This window comes from Desarmillaria tabescens, assembly GCF_030435595.1.
Source record: "Desarmillaria tabescens strain CCBAS 213 chromosome Unknown EV420scaffold_180, whole genome shotgun sequence".
Lineage (NCBI taxonomy): Eukaryota > Fungi > Basidiomycota > Agaricomycetes > Agaricales > Physalacriaceae > Desarmillaria > Desarmillaria tabescens.
The window spans coordinates 1-20,420 of NW_026848479.1; the positions used below are offsets into that span (position 1 = coordinate 1).

The following is a 20,420-nucleotide window of genomic DNA, read 5'->3' on the forward strand; positions in this document are numbered from 1 at the left end:
TCCCATTTCTCCGCTGCCTCTGCTGCCATCTCCCTTTACCGCCCCAGCCAGCTTGAAGCCGAGTATGTTACCAGCTCAATCTCCCATCCTGCAGCCTGTTGACACGCGTGCAATGCGTTCACACATGTAATTTTGCGAATTCTAGGAATGCAAACGTGTGTGTGCCCCGTGAATAATATTAGAGTGCATGTAAGGCATAGAGCGCTACACACTGAGGCAGAAAGCACTATAATAAAAATAATATGAGTAGAGCGCATGGCTTAGACTTAGAACGGCACACTTGTGTCATTTAAGTGTGCAGTCTCAGTGCTTATACACACACACTGTGCCCTCCTCTGCAGTGTATCACTCAATTAAATTCACTGAAGATAATATATTGAAGGTGCTTCGCACTACATTGATCTATGATGCGCGAACCCTGCCGATCCGGCAATCACCGAGAAACATCATCCTGAACGAAGAATCAACAAGTCCGAATACTCTAAGGAGTTCTCAGCCGGAGAGAAATAAAATCTGCTGCCCATATGAAATATTAAACTAGAAATGGTTGCGCGGCAACCAATAAAATAAAACTCGCTCACTAGATAAGTTGCGTGGCACTGTAATTAAATCCGCGGAGCCAATAAGAAGACACACGCCACATGGCACGACGAGGCTAGGCCTTGCCAAGTGGAGAAAACAGCGGTAGCACACGCACCGACACGGAGTGCTGAGTAAAATAATGATTACTATCACTACGGCTGACGCGGCACGCAAGGGAAGGGAGTCCGAGATGGAGCATTGTCTATTTTCAGTATTTACATTTCATATAGTTAACGGTAAATATAAGAGCGGTAGTTACAGGTAGTTAGTAAGTTTTTCAGACCCCCGCAGTTGTACTACGAAGCAGCGCGCTTAGTGTACGATGAAAGGATTTTATTTGAAGCTTCGAGCGAGAGAGTATTATTGAACTTAGAATTATTTTGAACACTTTGAGAGCTCGCGAGGCATGCCTTGCTCGAGCGCGCTTGATTTGTTCAAGTAAAGTACAGTAATTGATTGTGCTCTACTTAGAGAATATTGTATTGTGATAACTTGAATGTGCATTTGTGTTTTTGGAACTTGTTTGTGAATTCCGAGTTATTGCAAGTGGCAGAGGTTCGAACCCTTTGGCTTGTCAGTAATCTCTGAGGTTTTTTTGGTTTATTCCCAAGTGGCATAGGTTCAAACCCTGTGGCTTGTGGACGTGTTTTCTGTGTTTGTGTATCTCTGGATCGCATAGGTTAGAACCCTGTGGAGCTACGAACGGGTTTTGAAGTGTTCTCTGCTTGGAGCGCAAGGCTTTAAGTCGTGTTAAGTGTATTGTGAAACGTTGTGGACACTTGTGTGTTGCGCGCGACGTATTTTGAGGGTTATACGTTCTTGTAGAACATTTGGGGGCTTGCGAAATAATACTTTTGCCTTCAGGCCAAGCGATTCTGTCGCTCACCTCCTGTTCCAAAAGCATTTGGACTTAGAAGATTATTATATTGCTAAGCGCGCTATATTATATTGTAACGTGCAAGGATTATTTCAATACTACTGCTATTGTGTGCTTGTATCGCACATCACCCCCGAACTACTGAGGGTTTGTGTGTGTGTGAGTGTGAGTGTGGGTGTGTTAGTGTTATATACGCTAGTGCATCTCTAGCTTGGCGCGCACAGAGCCTCTTCACCATAAGGCCGGTACTCTCTGACAATGCCTCGGCAGCGAAGGATGCAGAAGTTGGTGTCGGCAGCACTGTACCCCTTATGCACAGGTCGGACCCAATCCCGCATGACAACCCCTTCACTTTGACCCAACATCTCCCAGGATTCCAGACCGGGCAACTGAGTCTCAGCAAGCGAACTGCTGAGGATTCTCTGGGTAGCAGTGTCGTTCTTAAAAGAATGAAGACAGATGGAAGAGGCAGCAGTAATCGCAAGGGAAGCCTCATGACGAAAGTGGTAGAGGCACCTGAAGGGACTGAGAAGGTTGTACCCCCCCTTGCCAGCATCGTCTTCCCATCTGGTGCACCCCTTTGGGTGGTTCTGGTCTTGGAATTGTTCACATCGCATGATTTTGGGCCCAACTGGACCCAAGTTGTCTACTCATGGGTGGCATTTCAGTCTGCGAATGGTTTTGACAGCAGCAACAAATTACCCACTGACTACTGCCCCGAGTGCATAGGTCAATGGATTTCACATGCATGATATTACGATTTCACGCTTTATCTCATCTTATCGAACTCATCATAATCCTGCTATGCTAACTCTCCGACTCTGATCGTACTATACCATGCTAGTACCGTGCGTTTACCGCACCGTTACAGACTCTTGTAGTATATTTAGAACAGTCCAAACTGTATTTAAGTAGCTCGACTGCAGGTCTTAAACCTCAGTCTCGAACTAAAGTTTATTCACCCGATAACTTAGTCTGAACTCACTCTCGCTCGCTAAGCGATAGCTCCCTGCACGCAAACCTGCAGACAACATAAAGCGCCTGACCGAAGTGCGAGTCACGCTTAGTTGTTTGATCTTGTTTGTGTAATCGGTCGCTAACAATTAGTTCGAGACTTTCTTACTCTTCATCAACAACCACGTTGACGAAGACGAACGAATGAACCCTATCGAACAAACCGTCACCGACTTCCTTGGACTACAAGGCCTTTGCACCCTGGTCTACCTAGCGTTCCTATATGGATATGAATACAGACGAAACCAGGAGCCAGTCTCCGAAGAAACTATCCCCGTCGAAGCCCCCAACCCGGAGGCTAGACGATCGGACACACCCCCCCCAGACTACGTCAATGACCGACCAGAACCCGTTATCAACTTCATCATTATCACCAGCGATGAGCGGGTCACAGAGGACTCCGATTCCGATGAGTCCGACTCCGAAGTGGAAGGATGGCCCTCACAAAGAGGCCCAGTCGTTGAAGAAGAAGAAGAGCGGGGAATCTACGAACAAGGGATGGACCAGCGTGTTCTCTCTCCCATTACCGAAGAAGAAGGGGAAAGCGAAGGAAGCAACCCCTGGGACGCCCCATCCCCCACTTCAACCGAAAACTCAGCCGCCAACCCTGGGTATGATTCAAACGGGCAGCGCCTCTATCAGCGAGGGCTTAGATATCATCTGGGAGAAAGAAGAGCGACTGAAGATGGAACTGGAGGCAGTACAGATGAGGAGGACAGCGCTACAGAAGAGGACAGTGACGGCGAGCTCCCAGGGCCACAGAACAACTGGTCCCCTCCACGCCTCGACTCCAGAGGAGAAACCTGGGGTTACTACTACAGCCGCAGCGACGATGAGGGAGAATACCTCAATCTCGTCACGCGTCCAAACACCCCAGTCATCATCAACGATAGGGCCGGGGAAGCCACTACCGAGCTCGACCAATGTGAGCCCACATACGATGCCGATGCCAGCTGCGATATATGCCGACAGGTACAGGACTACGCCGACGCGTGGCTCATGTACGAAGGAATTGAACCCCCTTCCTCCGTCGTCCCCTTTGCCATCTACCCACTCGCCCCAGAACACCCCTTTGCAGCCCCCATCCCCTTCATCGCACCCTGGGTATGGGATAGACCCCGAAGACCGGACTTCGAACAGGTCGTTCTCAGGGTCAACGAGTGGGCCCGAATCATACGAAACTGGAACAGAATCGTCACAGGAAGCCAGGAGCCGTTCGAGCGAGTCCGACCAATTGGACTTAGAAGAAGGAGAAATCTACGAGAACCGTGGAATCGAGTCGACTTCGATATGGAGCAGCTACACCGGGCAGGAGAGTATGGAGACGAGGACATCATACCAGAATTCGTGGAAGGATCTAGCTCGGGAGCCTACTGAGGCGGAGCTAGTAACAATGACATACCTTGAAATGCTGCATTGGACGGAAAAGAAGTTACCAAGAGAAATCTCGTGGAACGGGTCTCCACAGGGAAGGTACTTCCAGAAGGAAAAGAATTCACCCATTGGAGCCCACATGCTTTATCGAGAAACCCTCTTCCATACGAATATTCTATGGAACCAAGTGCACCCGGAGGACTACGTAGAACCGGGAGAACGGTACCCGGTACCAGAACCAACGGAAACATCCGATGGAAGCACAGTGGACTTAAGCCACCTATCGATCCTACGACGAACCGGATACGTGGACCCTAGCCGGTTATTTGCAGCCACAGGCACACCAGGAAGCGGAGGTGCAGCAGCGGTACCTATACCCGCAGCACCCGCAGCACCCGCAGTACCCACGGGGCCACCATCCCCGCATCACAACCCGGCACTAAGGTCACTCCCACGACCCGCAGCAATCCCAATCCCCGCTGACCCTGTACAACCACCCAACACGCCACCTCCGTTCATAGTCGGAACGGCAAACCCCAATCCCTGGGCACTAGTAAAGCCACAGCTAGCTGACCCACCAGAGAAGTTCGCAGGGGCCTCTAACGACGTAGACCGGTTCTTTAACCAGTGTGAAGATTACTTCGCGGTATTTCCCCAGCTATTCACCATGAACACGAGTGGACAAAGCCCGAGCAGGGTCGTGTTCTGCACGTTCAGATTCACAGACAAAGCACTGCACTGGTGGAACCACGCCCGGGATGAATACTATGATCCCGTCTGCGATCACCTAAGGTACCCAGCCTATCACGTATTCAAGCAAATAGTCGAAAACCAGTTCCGAACCGACGCGGAGGTAGAACTCAAGTTGCAGGAATTCAAACGCCTTCGCCAAAACACGTACAAGTCGGCAAAAGAATTCTTCCGTGACTTCGAACGACTAGCCAAGGAATCTGGAAAACGCCACAACGAGGAATACATGATCGAAATCCTCAAACCGGCAATCCGGAAAAACGTGAAAATGGCCATACACGCAACCGGCACCGCCTTACCCCGCACATACAACGAATGGAAGTTCTGGGTAGAACAAATGGACTACAATTACCACGTCGGACTAGCAGAAGACACGGGAAGAAGCCAAGTAAACCAGGGACAGCAGGGCAAGGGAAAAACCGGGAACACCGGCAATTCCCAGGGTGACAAGAAAACAGGCACGGGCACCACATACGGGGGGCAAGGACAACCAATGGAGATAGATTGCCTTCGAAAGGAAGGCCGCTGTTTCCGTTGCGGTCACAAGGGACATCGAAAGCAGGACAACAAATGCCCAAAGGACCAAAGCACCTGGCTCGTCAAACATCAACCCAAGTTCTCCCGAGCAGAAGTCCGAGCCATGTATCAGCAGGTGTTAAAGGATGAAGAACACAAGGCCTCAACCTCAAAAATTGAGGAGGTAAAAGACGAGCCGGCGGCATAAGCGACAAACGCGCGTCGGCTAAGGACTTAATTTCATTCAGTGGTGCGTCATCAGAACCCGCAGGTCGGACTAATATACCGCATGTAGTATCTCGAGGCAATGACACAATTTTCACGCATTCACAAAATGAAATTAACAAGTCGCATAAAAAGAACGGTGTACAGGGGATTTCCACCGTGCTCGAAGAAGAACCCCATCCAAGCTCCTTGGCCACCGGTGCGAAAGCACAAACTGCTAGTACAGTGCAAGGCGGTGGGACACTCAGGATCAACCTCACTCCGTCGGGGGCAGATGATGGCGCGGGAAACAGAGGAAGAGCGGCCGAGCCCAAGGCGAGCAGTGAAGAACCCCACTTGGGGGTGGAATGTACGTGCCAGCCACGAGTGACCGGCTGCCCTCATCGTGGAACGGAGCCGCAAGAGGGAACGCGAATCCCCAGCAACAAAACCGCTGCCCCGCAAAGAACAGTCAAGACGACCGGGGACCCCATTCCTCCACAGCGCATAACGGTACGTTTACCCCCTTCATCGCTAACACATAATGGCACCGGGGGCTCGTGTTCCCCGGTGGGTGGGTCGGTGGGACCATTATGTGCACCCCCTATTTCCAATAAAAATACTGTTTCTATCGAAGAAGTACCGGATGAGGAAGACGACTACAGTTATCAACAAAGCCTCAAAAATCAACCAAAAGGAGAAGACCCGGTGGTTCACACCGAGGAGTACCCAGAAGATTACGAGGTAACTGAGTTGGAAAACGAGTACTATGATGACAAGTGGGACAAGGGATGGATGAAGCCGCATAGCGCAGAATGGGTAAGAAGGAAAATGCGTCAGGAAAAAACCATGGATGGGAGGCTTGCTACCCTACGCATGTGGGTGCACCCCAGGCGCTTAATCGAAGTCGATGAAGACCTAGTCCTAGACCTTATAGGATCACCACAAGAAACATACCGACAACGCGAGCTATGCCTACAGAATATGCAAGATCTTCGGGCCCCTCCGCAATACATCCGAGGAGGAAAGGGGAGGAGCGTCAACATACGAGTACAACTGGAAACATTGGATACCAGTCAAGTACGAGCCGTAAACACATTGGTAGACAGCGGGTGCACCGGGAGCTGCATAAACCGATCGTTTGTGCAGGAACACCAGCTTAATACGGTAAAACTCGCCAAAGCTCAGGCAGTCTACAATGCGGATGGGAGTCGCAACAAGGGGGGAGACATAAGCGAGGTGGTGGAACTCCGAATGACAATCGGAGACCACCATGAAAAGATAGACCTTGCGGTCGTCGACCTAGGAAACGTACCCTTATTCCTGGGCCACGACTGGCTCAAATGACATAACCCAATCATCGACTGGAAGACTGGAGCAGTGTCCCTAGTCCGGTGCTCGTGTCGAAAAATACCATTTCAACTGCTGGACGAAGACCCAGAGCAAAACTGGGGCACAGAAGTAGAAGAAGGAGATACCATTCTGATCGTAGACTTTGAAGAAGCATTCCACGTACGAGCCATGGGGAGCAAAGCCAATGAGTTAGCCGCTAAAGCGAACCAGGCCAAAGAGGAAAAAATGTTTGAGGAAATAGTCCCGGAAGCGTACCGGGACTTCAAGGACGTATTCGCAAAAGAAAACTTTGACGAGTTACCACCCCGCAAACCATGGGACCATGCCATCGAGCTGATACCCAACGCGAATGCCAGCCTAGACTGCAAAGTCTATCCCCTTAACCCAACCGAACAAGAGGAGTTGGACAAATTCTTAGACGAAAACCTGGAATCGGGAAGGATCAGACCTTCCAAATCCCCAATGGCATCTCCCTTCTTCTTTGTCAAAAAGAAGGATGGAAAACTTCGACCAGTACAGGACTATCGAAAGTTAAACGAGATGACCATTAAGAACCGATACCCGCTACCTCTCATAGGGGAACTAATGGATCAACTCAAGGACGCGAAGTACTTCACCAAGCTAGATGTTAGGTGGGGATACAATAATGTACGCATCAAGCACGGGGACGAGTGGAAAGCGGCTTTCCGAACAAACCGTGGGCTCTTCGAACCCATGGTAATGTTCTTCGGACTTACCAACTCCCCGGCCACTTTCCAATGGATGATGAACGACTTGTTCAAGGAGCAGATTGCTTGCGGAGACGTCACCGTATACCTAGACGATATCCTGATCTGCACCAAAGACGAAGAGAAGCATCAGGCCATGGTACGGGAGGTGTTGGCCATTCTCCGCGCAAACAACCTATTCCTGAAAGCGGAAAAATGCGAGTTTGAGGTACTAGAAACCGAATACCTCGGGGTGATCATCAGCCAAGGGGCTATCTGCATGGATCCCGTGAAGGTCAAAGGAATCACGGAGTGGCCCCAACCAACCAAAAAACGGGAACTGCAATCGTTTTTGGGGTTCACAAACTTCTACCGAAGGTTCATTCAAGATTACAGCAAACACGTACGACCACTGACCCAACTCACCGGAAAAACAGAGTGGAGATGGGGAACCACGCAGGAAGAAGCGTTCAAAGAAATAAAACGCAAACTAGCCGAGGAGGTGGTACTAGCTATACCCAATAGAACCGGGAAATTCAGAGTAGAAGCGGACGCAAGTGAAGGGGCAATAGGAGCAGTACTATCCCAACAACAGGACGAGAGGTGGAGACCGGTGGCTTTCCTTTCCAAGGCGTTGACCATAACCGAACGAAATTACGAAATCTATGACAAGGAACTCCTGGCGATCATGTTGGCCCTCAACGACTGGAGACATTACCTGATGGGGGCACATCAAGATTTCGAAATATGGACTGATCATCAGAACCTCCAGTACTTCCGCAAACCCCAGAAGCTCAATCGCCAACAAGCACGATGGGTGACTGAACTAGCGGAATATCACTTCACTCTTCACCATAAACCGGGCACCGCCAACAAGAAGGCAGACCTTCTCTCACGACGAGCGGACCACGATCAAGGAGGAGCAGATAACAAAGAAATAGTAGTGCTGAAACCGGAAATGTTCCGAGCACTGATCATGCCAGGAGAAGAAGTGCATAAGAAGATCAAGGCGACGCTACGAGACGTAACCAAGTGGGATAAAGGGATAGAAGCATCTCTTCATCACCCCCGGGGAATAACCCAAAAGGACGGGTTAATGTACTACGATGGACGACTATATATTCCCTGCGATACAAAGCTGCGAGGAGAGCTAATCGCTATTCACCACGACCACATCACGGCCAGACACCCTGGCATCAAAAAAACAAAGGAACTCGTACAAAGAGAGTACTGGTGGCCGAAGCTCAAAAATGATGTTGAGAAGTACGTGAAAGGATGCAAGGCATGCCAACGCACCAAAACCAATACCCAAAGGAAAAGAGCACCGTTGCACCCACATGCGGTACCCACAAGACCATGGGAACACATCACCGTAGACATGATAGGCGAATTACCCGACTCCAATGGGTATAATGCCATCCTTATGATTGTTGACCGGTTCTCAAAGGAAGTCATTCCAATCCCCTGCTCCACCGAATTGACATCCGCAGGGTGGGCCAAAATACTCCGCGACCACGTCTGGGCAAAACACAGTATGCCACAAAAGGTCATCTCTGACCGGGGACCACAATTTGTGTCCAAATTTATGAAAGAGCTATACGAGATGCTACACATCCAGGGAAATCCCTCCACCACCTACCATCCCCAAACCGATGGACAGACTGAGAGAGCGAACCAAGAAATTGAAAAGTATCTCAGGATCTTCATCAATCACAGGCAAAATGACTGGAGCGAATGGCTACCTCTCGCCGCGTTTCAACACAACAATCGAAAACACTCCGCGACCGGATATTCCCCATTCGAAATCAATCATGGACAGAAGCCGCATCTCGCACCGCTCACTGTCAAAGAGGGAACAAACCCAGCCGCTAGAGAGTTTGTGGCAAACATACAGAAGGTACACGAACAAACAGCCAAGGCGTTGGAAAAAGCGGCGGAAACCATGAAACGACAATACGACAAGCATCAACAAACCGCCATAGAGTACCACCCCGGAGACAGGGTATGGTTGGACTCTACCAACCTCCATCTCCCTCGCCCAATGAAGAAGCTCGGAGACAAACGCGTAGGACCCTTTGAAGTAATTTCCAAGAAGGGCGCCTCCGCATACGAACTCAAGTTACCCTCGAATTGGAAAATTCACAATCGGTTCAATGAGAACCTATTAACCCCATATCACGCGCCGAAATTCCCAATTCAAATACAGCCTACGGCTCCTCCACCAGACCTAATAGACGGACAAGAACAATATGAGGTCGAGGAAATAGTAGACCGACGAGAACGAACGGTAGGAAAGGGACGTAAACGACACACCAAAACCGAATACCTCATCAAGTGGAAGGGTTATCCGAGGGAGGAGAACTCTTGGGTAAATGAACAGGAACTCGACAACGCCAGGGAAGCAATAGAAGACTTCGAACAAGTCTCTTTCAGCACTTTGCCCCAGCAGAGTGCTGGGAAAACAACGATAGAACCGATTCTTGGTCAGAAACTGAGTCCATAACCGAATCGGAAGTCGATCATCCCCTGGTACAAGCAATACAAAAGTACCTAATCAAACCAAATCCCGAAACACTCGTAGGCACCTATCTACCAAAGTCAAGCCATATCGCAGTCGGGACGACTGCCTTAACAGGGGGGTAATATTACGATTTCACGCTTTATCTCATCTTATCGAACTCATCGTAATCCTGCTATGCTAACTCTCCGACTCTGATCGTACTATACCATGCTAGTACCGTGCGTTTACCGCACCGTTACAGACTCTTGTAGTATATTTAGAACAGTCCAAACTGTATTTAAGTAGCTCGACTGCAGGTCTTAAACCTCAGTCTCGAACTAAAGTTTATTCACCCGATAACTTAGTCTGAACTCACTCTCGCTCGCTAAGCGATAGCTCCCTGCACACAAACCTGCAGACAACATAAAGCGCCTGACCGAAGTGCGAGTCACGCTTAGTTGTTTGATCTTGTTTGTGTAATCGGTCGCTAACACATGACCACAAAAGTGGCAACCCAGTTATGCAAATCTCGATCTTATCTGGAAATTTCAATTGCCCTTCTGGGCATGGTGGGCGAATCTTCAGCCTGAAGGCCATGTGGGAGCATATGAGCACCCCATTGAGGATCTTGAGTGTGAAGATGACGGATGCCCCATCCAAATTCATCCATCGACGGATATTAGCTGGGAGTGCCTCAAGACTTGCTCAGAGAAAAATGGTATGGTCAGCATTGTGGCAGCACTGTTTTTCTGGGCTGAGAGGGCCAAAGTTCTTCCTCTCACAACTCATCATGAGCGGGCTAGATCCAGTGAAGCCCACAAGGAGCTGTATTTTGCTATGGGAGACATTTGCTATGTACTACAGAGTTTGCTTGATTGAGCCGCTTTTCTTCTTATATCTTTCAATCCCACATATATATATCAAGTAGTAGTTTCGATGTAATACAATTGATTGAGCATGGGCCATCTCCGCCACGTGCTCTGAAAAATTTCCCATGAAGTCCTTTTAGAGGCGGCATCTCATTCACTCATTCATTTGATTGTTTGTGTTCTCTGCTGCGAGTGATCGCCACTACATCTCCAACATCACCTCGCACAGCAGCAATGACCAACATCGTCGACAAGCAGGGCACAATAACACTGTGATATGATCTCTGTCGCCCATCGGCATGCACTACAATATGTGAACAATCCAGACTGAAATTGGCAGGCCCAGTGATGATGATGATGATGGTGAGGGTGTGGGTTGGTGGATGGGTGGGGAAAATGATGCTGAAGGAATGTGATGGAGAATGTGGGATGGCCATATCAAGGTGGGAAGGGCGAATGGAGTGGAGGAAGGAGAAGGATGCTGGGCGGGAAGGTTCACAACAGGCTGGACACCGATGTTCGACGACGACGATGACGACGGCACTCAGAGCATGGATGGTTCAAATGACTCTGTAACAACTCCATCCCACTGCTAGTATTGCAGTGATTTCAACATGAGCTTTCCCTATGCTGTACGCACCGCCTACGTTGCTATCGTGTTGCATCCTCCATTTTCCATACTGGAGAGTACCATGCATTCGCTATATCCTCTCCCAGCTGCCACCGTCACCACCATCACCACTGCATGAGCTGACCCAACACCCTGCACCCCAAGCCACACCTCCAGCCAATTACGGTGCCTCCCGCCGACATATGAACCACCCCCTTTTACAACAGGGAAGGCAATGGTGGTACTGTCATCATGTTTGCCACTGCTGCCAAATGAGGCCAACCCCACTGCCAGCTCTTATCCCTGTTGGACTGCCACACATTCCACGACAGCCACTTTGTTATCCTGCCCTTATTCCTGACCAGTGGTAGCAGTGGTGGAGGTGAGGTGCGTTTGGCTGCCCCAGCACCCCATCGACATGCGTACGCCCATCCATCAGCCCTCCCTCCACATTCCCAGCAAGCACTATGTTTCATGTGTCCGATGTCACCCCTCAAAATCTCTCCCTTGGCGCCAAATCGCATTCTCTTTGTTTCCATTACACAAGCCCACCCACTGCTTATCGCCCCCCCTTATATATGTACTAATATATTTTTGCATTTTTATTATATATATCTCATGATTTTAAATAATTTCACTCAGATAAATTAGTATTGACGGATTCGGTATGTGCTGCCCAAGAGGCAGGATTAGCTAAGTACTTGTGGTGATCTGTGAAAAAAGAGGCTATATATACAGTAAGAATACTTATAATTTTAATATTAGTATGGTGTAGTGGTTAGCATGGCTGTGGTTAGTATCATGTGATGCAATTTGAAATTATTTTGGAGGTCCTGGGTTTGACTCTCGGTCGGCCGGCTATTTTCTGATGATGTCATTTCATTCCAGCTGTTGTGCTTATTAAAGCCTCTTGTAGTACCAGTGTGATTGCCCTATATAGGTTCAGTGTAAACTGATGCTGTTGATGTATCACAATTAAGTGTCAACTAATGCTGTTTGATATATCAGAGTAGCAGCTACAGGTACAGTCTTGACCATGATCACAGCTGCTCCATATAGCGATTAAGGGGGGATGCAAGACAATCAATAAGCTTTTCATCAACTATACAGCAGCTAACATTCTCCACCATGACATTGATGGCATCAACCCACTCCACATGTAATGCACTAACTTGGATTGAACAACGTTTGCCTCTAAACTGTCACTTGCATTCGGTGATTCAGTTGTGAAGAGGGCATTGCAATCACTAGGTTATGAACGATAGTTTTTAGGCACGAAACAGGGAGTTTCTGCGTGAAAAGTTAGGAGTGTATAACTTTAGCTGAAGCTGGGGTGTAAGACCACAGCAAGGCTCATTTAAATACATTGTGGTATTTACTAGTATGTACCGCTCCTATGTCTCGGTGCATGCTGTCCCAATGCAGCGCTGTCTTCTATGTCCTCTGTATCATATGGTGCTTGGTATAGGAGAAGCCCTCCTGCGAGTAAGAAGACTAGCATCCATAGGGCACTGTCTTCTGAGGAGCATACATGGCGGCTTGTCCATCCTGGGATGTGATCAGAGTCGACCTAAAGAAGCGTGACTGGGTGAAGGAGGGTCAGGCCCATAGGAGTGTGATCGGTCTATGGGCCATCAAACGGATCATGCATGTGAGCGGTGGATCTAGGGACCAATCAGATGGAACTGATGGTTGTGTTGTGGCAATGCTCCGATGATGCGGTATGAGCGTGATGATGCTAGAAGCGCTCCTGCGAGTAATAAGGGTAGCATCTGTGTGATGCTGCCTCCCACTGGGTATGGCTGCAGAGCCTATGACAGAGTCCTAGTGATGTGGTCCATGGCATGAGGTGATGCCGTGTGGGCATGTGACCAAGTGGGTCATGAATGATACAGGTCAGGTACAAGGAATGATGATGAGAGTCGAATGACGAGTTGCCATCTTGCCATGTACCGTGATAAGATAAGATAAGATAAGCAAAAAATAGGGGTGAATTCATGACACCACACCACAGTGAAGGCTGGTTTTCCAGGAATTGCAAAACTAATCATTGAGGCGTCTCCTGATGAGGCCCTTTACACTGAAAACGGTGTTGGAGAGACTCCTCTTGAAATCGCTTCATTGGAATACCTCGCCTGGAAGATGACATATCATGGGAATCAATATTCAGTCGCTAGTCCCGAACTAGGCAACAATGTAGACATGGTCCCGCATCACGTACCTGCCACACTTGCCAAGGACCTGCTTAAATTATGCTTGATGATGGCAGACCTTGTGCTAACAGGGAAGCTAACACTGGGCATGTTATTGGCTGATGAACTCGACAAATTTGCCTCTCTCTTGGAGACAAAGCTGATGGAAGTTTCCAAGACTGCAAAAAAGACAGAAGACGACATTAACCAAGTCGAAGGCATTGATAGATATGCGACCTTTGAAAAGGTCATAGTGGCTGTGATAAAGTGGCCTGGAAAGTGCAAGTTCGTGCATCTCCTTGACGTTCAGAGGTCTGTGCAAAGTAGCCTTGCTAAATCCAGGAAACTGGATGAGGTTTCACAATCGCTTCGTGGTGTAGACGAATTGGAACCTGAGGTAGATACGGCATGAAACGAGCGGAAGAACAGCCTGGTCATGAGAGTGTTGGGATGGAATGTGGAGCAGCAGGACTGGGAAGATTAAGGTTTAGACATCAATATTCTGACATTCTATTATTAAATACAATGGCTGTTCCATTTCCAGCAAAGAAGAAAAAATCATTCCGGATTTTGCCTGTTCTATATCCCAACTTTTTCCAGTGGTGTGATGTCCTGACTGGGGAACTGACCCAAGCCTTCGCGTCTTTTCTTTTCGGGAAATATGCCATCTAATAGGGAGAGTCCTGAAGCCAGTGCAGCAGCAGATGATAAAAACATTCATGAACAAGGTGTGCCAGCGTTTTTCCCTTCTGCTGGCTGTGTCATCACTGTCATGTAAATATGGAATCCATAGGGATGGAGCCTAGGCAGGAAGAAAATGAGAGAACGAGTTTGAAGAGAGTAAGGACGAGAAACTCGGCAACAAAGTCTCTTGACAAAGACGAGAAAAAGAAAAGGAAGACATGAAAAAGAGATTTGAGCCTTTTACCTATGATGCCACTTGACATTTTATTCACGGTAAGTCTAATCCTTCCTTGCCATCTCCAACTAACTTGAAATCTTTGCAGATCTGCAGTGTGCTTACTCCTCGCGACCTCATCAACTTATCGCGAGTTGACAGAAACTTTTTTCGCACATTGACAGCTCGCAATGTGTCATTCGTTTGGAAGGTGGTGAGGGAAGCTGAAAAAGGAATCAAACCGCCATGCAGGGTTTCTGAATACCGATGGGTAGTTCTCTTGTTTGGGATTTCAGCGTGTGATGTATGTCATGGTTTTATTTCTTACACAGAGTCTCAACTGGTTCGTGCCCATCAGCTCTGCAACGCAAAGAATATACCTGTGGGCTGGAAGTATCGTCATCGCATTTGCAGGTACTGCCTCAAGTCGCAGTTCCGAGTCCTATGAATATAGGATACTCGGTTATTATGGTGTCGTGAAACCCTGTGGGAAATTCTATTCGTGGAATCAGTGATGGCGGTGTTTGCCATCCCATCCTGTTTCTTCCTCTGTGGGTCTCTCATGGGAATAATTCTATTCATGGATGGCTATTCCCGTTTTTTTTCACGCTCCACAGTTTGCTCTTGTGCCACATCGCATTTCCCCTAGCCTGCTTCCTGTTCTCGTTTGTTTTCCATCATTTATATTCTGTATCCTCTTTAATTGATGTGTCTGTCTTGATTGATCTTATGTCCAGCCTTGTCCTTCTTGCTCATCTCGTTTCACTCCCGGTCTCTTCATCGTGCACTTTTCTTAATTTGAAATTCACGTTTCTCATTCGTACATATATCTGTGTATCATGTCGACATCATGATCTCTTCCTCCTCCTCCATTTCCGTCCTATTAAACCTTTTTGCCGTGGTCTGTATGTCATCTTCCTCATCTTCAAAACCTATCTTCCTCTTCATTGTTACGGTTATTCTTTTCTTTTTCTTTTTCTTTTCCCTTTCTTTTCTTTTCTTTAGTCAGCCGGATTACGCAACGCGCGATCATCACGGACTGACTGCGCAGTAGTATTTTTAGAATACTCACGTGTATTTAAGTAGAGCCTCAGCTGGTCTGAACCCCAGCTTCGGCTAAGGTTAATTCTACCTAACATCGAACTCCGTCCTTCGTGACTATCTGTCCCATCGACTTACGTCGCCTTTGACTTGCTAAAGCGTCGTCTACCGAAGTGCGAGTAGCGACCTTAGTGCGATCTAAGTCGATTTGAGTTAGTGGCTAACATTTAGCCGAAGCTCGTCTACCACCGCCCAGCGTCACTTCTGAGAAAGAGCGCTGCTCGGTTACTTTCAAAAGCAATTTCACCTCGCTTGACCAGAGGAGGTCATCGCCTGCGTTCGTGTGGACAACCCGGTGCTTGTCAACGCATAGCGAGTGGACCGACGGAAAAGCCCCTCACCTGTATTCAAGATTCGTCCGATACACTTCCTCGTCGCAGTAGTCCTTTGGGTAATCCCCTTCCGACTACTCCTTCTAGCACTAGTGGTCGACTTAATCGTCGAATTCATTCTTTTCGACGACCTCATCCTCGCAGTCTTCGTGACTGTATACTTCACCTTCGTCCTAATCGGACTCGGAATATCTGCAGTGTTACTAGCAGGCTTGTTAGTCGCCCTGTACACGTTATATCCCCGTCTCGTTTAAGGACACTACGTATTCCACTATTAAACCCTTCATACTCGCTCTCCAACTCGCCTCTCTATTGACAATCGCCTTGTTAATAGTGACGAGCTCCCCTTCCGACGAATCCTGCGAGATCTCGTTAATGAACGGTTCCAATTACGAGACCGACCTTAGCTTGATCATCGCGCTTCTCATTGTCCTCACCATACTTGCTGTTTATCAGCTTGCATGGTCCATCGTCGACTTACGCCACGGATAGATTCCCGGACAGATGCCCTGGTCCGAATCCATTCTCGCCGTCTTCGCGACTTTCATACTCTTTTCATTGTCCATTATTTTGTACCGGATACACCGTTGTTTTCGACAACAAAGGCAGGTCCGCGCGCAACTCCCCTTCCATTACATTCCCAGTACCCCGGCGTATCCACCGCCAGTAATTCACATTCCCTCGGCATCACAACAGACGATCGAAGATGTCGAATCTGACGCCTCCGGGAGACCTGGAGGGTCCCTCTACACATCGTCGCGACCCAGCTCGCGATCCTCCGAGTCGAGCACCGACTCCTACAGAAGCGCTTCCAGCGCACCAGCAGAGTCCATCGACATCACCGATACCCGGGGGGTACTCCTCGACCGAGGAGACTCGCCCTTACCAGGTCTCTTCGACAAGTCTCCAGTCCAAGACAAGTCTGGCGACGACGGAGACAGAGGACAAGACACCAGGAATCTGGTCGAGGGCGAAGAAAGCCCTGATACCGAGTTCGAAGGGGACGAGCTCACCGAGTGGGAAAGGACCCGACTCGACGACCTCTACCTGCGTGAGGAAGAAAATGCCCCCGATTCCGGAGGCTCCACGAGCGAAAGAACCCACTCAGGGTGGGGACACGCAGGCACGCGGGAGGAGGCCCGAGACCGGAGAATCGCGGCCGACGATGCAAGAGATCGCGCAAGAATGGCACGCAACAGGGGTCGTCGAGACGACTTCTACGACGATCCCCGAGAGCTTAGCCTCGGAGCCTCCGCGGCTACCACCAGTACAACTCAGCCACAGCCTGTTTCAAGGGCCTGGCCAACCAATCGAGGGTCCCCGGTCGCCTGGTACCCCAACACCAGTTGGGTCTACGCCGATGACAGGGAAGAGACTCCTGTGGCCGGAGTCACGACCAACAGAGAGCCCGACCCGCTCTCTGAGGGGCCCGAGGTCCCAACGCTCCCTTCCCCCGTCCCCTCGTACGAGCTGACGAATGGGGAGCTTTGGGGCGAGTTCCCAGATTACGACGCCGAGGAACTTGGAACAGTTACCTCTTCCGAGCGACTCGCCGGAGTCTCCAACTGGGAACCGTCCGTCGCGTCGCGAGCCTTCGCCGACCCAGTCCCTCCATCTCAGCGTCCGTGGCCGCTCCTCTATCACACGTACGTCGAGTCCCTCCGACTCCCTCGAGATGCCCGGGAATCCCCAGAGATCCAGGCCAGAATGGAGCGAGGCAGAGCGCATGATGCACGCATCCGACGTGCCGAAGAGGACGCCCTCTACGGGCCCAACGGCTTCTGGGATCTTCCCCTCGAGCCCGACGCCACTCCCACCGAGGTTGACAACCGAATCAGAGCCGCCGCCGTCCGTTATACAGGATATGCCCAAAGGGCAGGGACCGACCTTGAGGCAAGAGCACAAGCATGGAGAGTCTACCAAGAGGAGATCTCCAACGAGGACTCAGACATTGGGAGGTGGAAGCGAAACAAGGAGCTGGACCGACTCGCCCGAGAGAGGAAGGAGGCAAAGGATGCCGAGTCGACCCCCAAGCCAGGCTCTGGAGCCAACGGTAATGGCGGCAGTAAGGCAGGTCCTTCTTAAAGGACCTGTCCCTCGACCCGCCATCTTCGAACTCCTTCCGTGGCATGGGTTGTACGAGATTATCATGGAAGACATGGAGAAGGACCCCCAGTGGTTATTCACTGATGCGGGGGTCGATTATCAAGCCGCAAAAACGATGGGGGATGTATATTTAATGAAGAATATACTCGAAGTAGAGACATGGCACCGGGCCGCTATTGTATGGAACATGGTGAACCCCGCAGTGCCTCAGCGAGGGTGCGAGCCGTACCGACGCCCTCAACCAATGCCGAACCCACTCGAGACCGAAGAGTTTTGGGCAGGTGCCGGCCCCGACGACGACGACATGGACGACCCCGGCGCGGGACCTTCTGACAAAGGAAAGCAGTCCGCGGTCCCGCTACAACTGCCGTCCCAACCTCCGCGACGACCAGTGGACCCGGGCGATTACCCCCCTCCAGGGGACAATTATCGCCTACGGTCCCTCCCGCGACCGCCTAATCCTCCGGTACCGCCATCAGTGCCTTCGCCCCCGGATCCCATTCCTCCGTGGACGTTAGCCGCGGGGAAGGACAATAACCCGTGGGGTGACGTAAAGCCCAAACTTATTACGCAACCAGAATACTTTACGGGGGAATCAGAAGACATCAACCGCTTCCTACATCACTGCGAGATGTACTTCCAGGTCTTCCCCCTACACTTCACGATGAACGATCAAGGCCAGAATCCTTATCGGATCACGTTTGCACAAGGCTACCTACGAGAGAAGGCGAAGCAGTGGTGGGGTGACCAGTACTATCGCTACCGGGACGCACAGGGGCACTGGAGATTCCCCACCTGGGCGGAATTCTCCCGCGACCTCACGCAGGAGTTCCGAGAAGTGGCGGAAGTCGCCATCTGGAAGGCAGAATGGAAGAAGGTTCGGCAGTCGGAATTCAAGTCCGCAGTCGAATTCTTCGCGAAGTTCGAACGGTTGGCCCACAAGTGCGGAGAATTCGGGGACGAAAAGCAGATGTTCGAAGCGGTGGAAGCGGCCATCAGGCTGACAGTGCGCAAGACGGTTATGCATGGGGACAACGAGCGCCCCACAACCTACGCACAATGGAAGGCGCGAGTCCTCCGGATCGACGCCAACTATAGATACGACGTGGCTCAAGGCCTCGCCAGTAAGACCTCCCCGAACTCGAGCAGTTCGGGTCGAGGCAACCAATCAAAGGGATCAGGTTCTAGTGGCGACAAGAAGGACGCCACGGGAACCACCTACGGTGGGGCAGGGCAACCAATGGAGATCGACAAGCTTCGATCCGACAAGCGGTGCTTTAAGTGTGGGAACACGGGGTGGAGCCCGAAGCACAAATGCCCTGACGACAAGTCCAAGTGGCTTCCCGTCAAACTCCCACCTCGTAAAAAGCCCAACGCCGCTCGCCTCCGCCAATTACTCGCTGAAGCCGAAAAGGAAGAATTAGGGAAGGATACGAAAGTTGAGGAGGTCAAGGAGGACGATAAGTCGTCAAAAGACCAGCCGGCGTCAAAGTAAGTGATTCGACGACGTCGGCTAAGGACTTAGTTTCATCTGGTGCGCCTTCGTGTACTATTAGTCGGACTTATACTACATATGTAGGTACCCCGTACGAGCAATATACCATTTTTTCCGCCGCGTTACCAGAGGACCAAACTAAGAATGAAGAATCACAAAACGACCACGGCGTAGGAGGGGATTACCGCCTCCTAACGCAGCCTGCGTCTGGAAATGAACCCCTAGGGGCCGTCCCAGCTCAGGAACCCCCGGCCGACCGCACAGGGAAAGCCCCTCGAGGGCAGAGCCCCCTAGGTCGAGTCTCGACTGCACCCTTGACGAAGGGAGGTCACCCCGGAGTGGGAGAAAGGCCGACAACCCAGCCCGCTGGGCCTGCGTCCTCGTCTGTGGGGCCGTCTGTTCCAGTGGGAGGCGTGGAGAAAGCAGCTGAGGCCGTGAAGGCGAGGGACCCCCTGCCCTTAGTAGCCAAGGACAATGCTGCGGCAAACGGTGCAGACCCCTCGTCCGAGCCGACATGTGTGCGCTCCCGAAGGGTTACCCGAAGTACCACCAGGTCCAGGAAGAGCCGTAAGTACAGGACAACCGTGGAGGTTGCAACGTCGCGCACAAGCGCCCGAGGCCAGGGCCGAACACAGGGCAGCGAGCCCTCCTCCACCAACTCGTCGGAAGGTGACCAAATGCCGCCGAGGGGCCCTAACGACCGGCCCGGTGACCAAATGCCGCCTACGAGTACAACATCCCGAGTCTCTGTAGAGGAAGTGGAGGACGAAGAAGCCTACCTTCGGTCCGATATCCCGGTCCGAGTACCACCAGGGAAGTCTACCGTGACCCCTGCCTCGGAGCCTAGACCCGCTAAGCGGACACCCATCCAAGACACCTATTACGAGCCGTTCGGGCCGCACTGGACCCGAAGGGCATTACGACTAGCCACCACAGAATC

General features: G+C 50.6%; 4 protein-coding genes across 4 annotated transcripts; all 4 read left to right on the forward strand.

The window, feature by feature from the left end:
* Positions 1 to 1,770: 1,770 nt before the first annotated feature.
* Positions 1,771 to 2,211, forward strand: EV420DRAFT_1653853 (uncharacterized protein; the record flags this gene model as incomplete). The annotated part of the gene is made up of 1 exon (XM_060478767.1): positions 1,771 to 2,211. The coding sequence occupies one exon, from the start codon at positions 1,771 to 1,773 to the stop codon at positions 2,209 to 2,211; it is 441 nt and encodes a 146-aa protein (XP_060321791.1).
* Positions 2,212 to 11,168: 8,957 nt separating this feature from the next.
* EV420DRAFT_1488541 (uncharacterized protein) lies at positions 11,169 to 12,225 on the forward strand (the record flags this gene model as incomplete). The annotated part of the gene is made up of 7 exons (XM_060470622.1): positions 11,169 to 11,318; positions 11,343 to 11,378; positions 11,464 to 11,597; positions 11,689 to 11,738; positions 11,999 to 12,021; positions 12,122 to 12,148; positions 12,187 to 12,225. 7 exons carry the CDS (start codon positions 11,169 to 11,171, stop codon positions 12,223 to 12,225), a joined length of 459 nt encoding a protein of 152 aa, XP_060321792.1.
* A 1,078-nt stretch (positions 12,226 to 13,303) lies between these two features.
* EV420DRAFT_1653856 (uncharacterized protein) lies at positions 13,304 to 13,960 on the forward strand (the record flags this gene model as incomplete). Its single annotated transcript, XM_060478768.1, has 2 exons — positions 13,304 to 13,310; positions 13,371 to 13,960. 2 exons carry the CDS (start codon positions 13,304 to 13,306, stop codon positions 13,958 to 13,960), a joined length of 597 nt encoding a protein of 198 aa, XP_060321793.1.
* A 1,152-nt stretch (positions 13,961 to 15,112) lies between these two features.
* EV420DRAFT_1596380 (uncharacterized protein) lies at positions 15,113 to 15,489 on the forward strand (the record flags this gene model as incomplete). Its single annotated transcript, XM_060474971.1, has 2 exons — positions 15,113 to 15,401; positions 15,452 to 15,489. The coding sequence occupies exons 1-2, from the start codon at positions 15,176 to 15,178 to the stop codon at positions 15,487 to 15,489; spliced, it is 264 nt and encodes an 87-aa protein (XP_060321794.1). The 5' UTR covers positions 15,113 to 15,175.
* Positions 15,490 to 20,420: the final 4,931 nt, after the last annotated feature.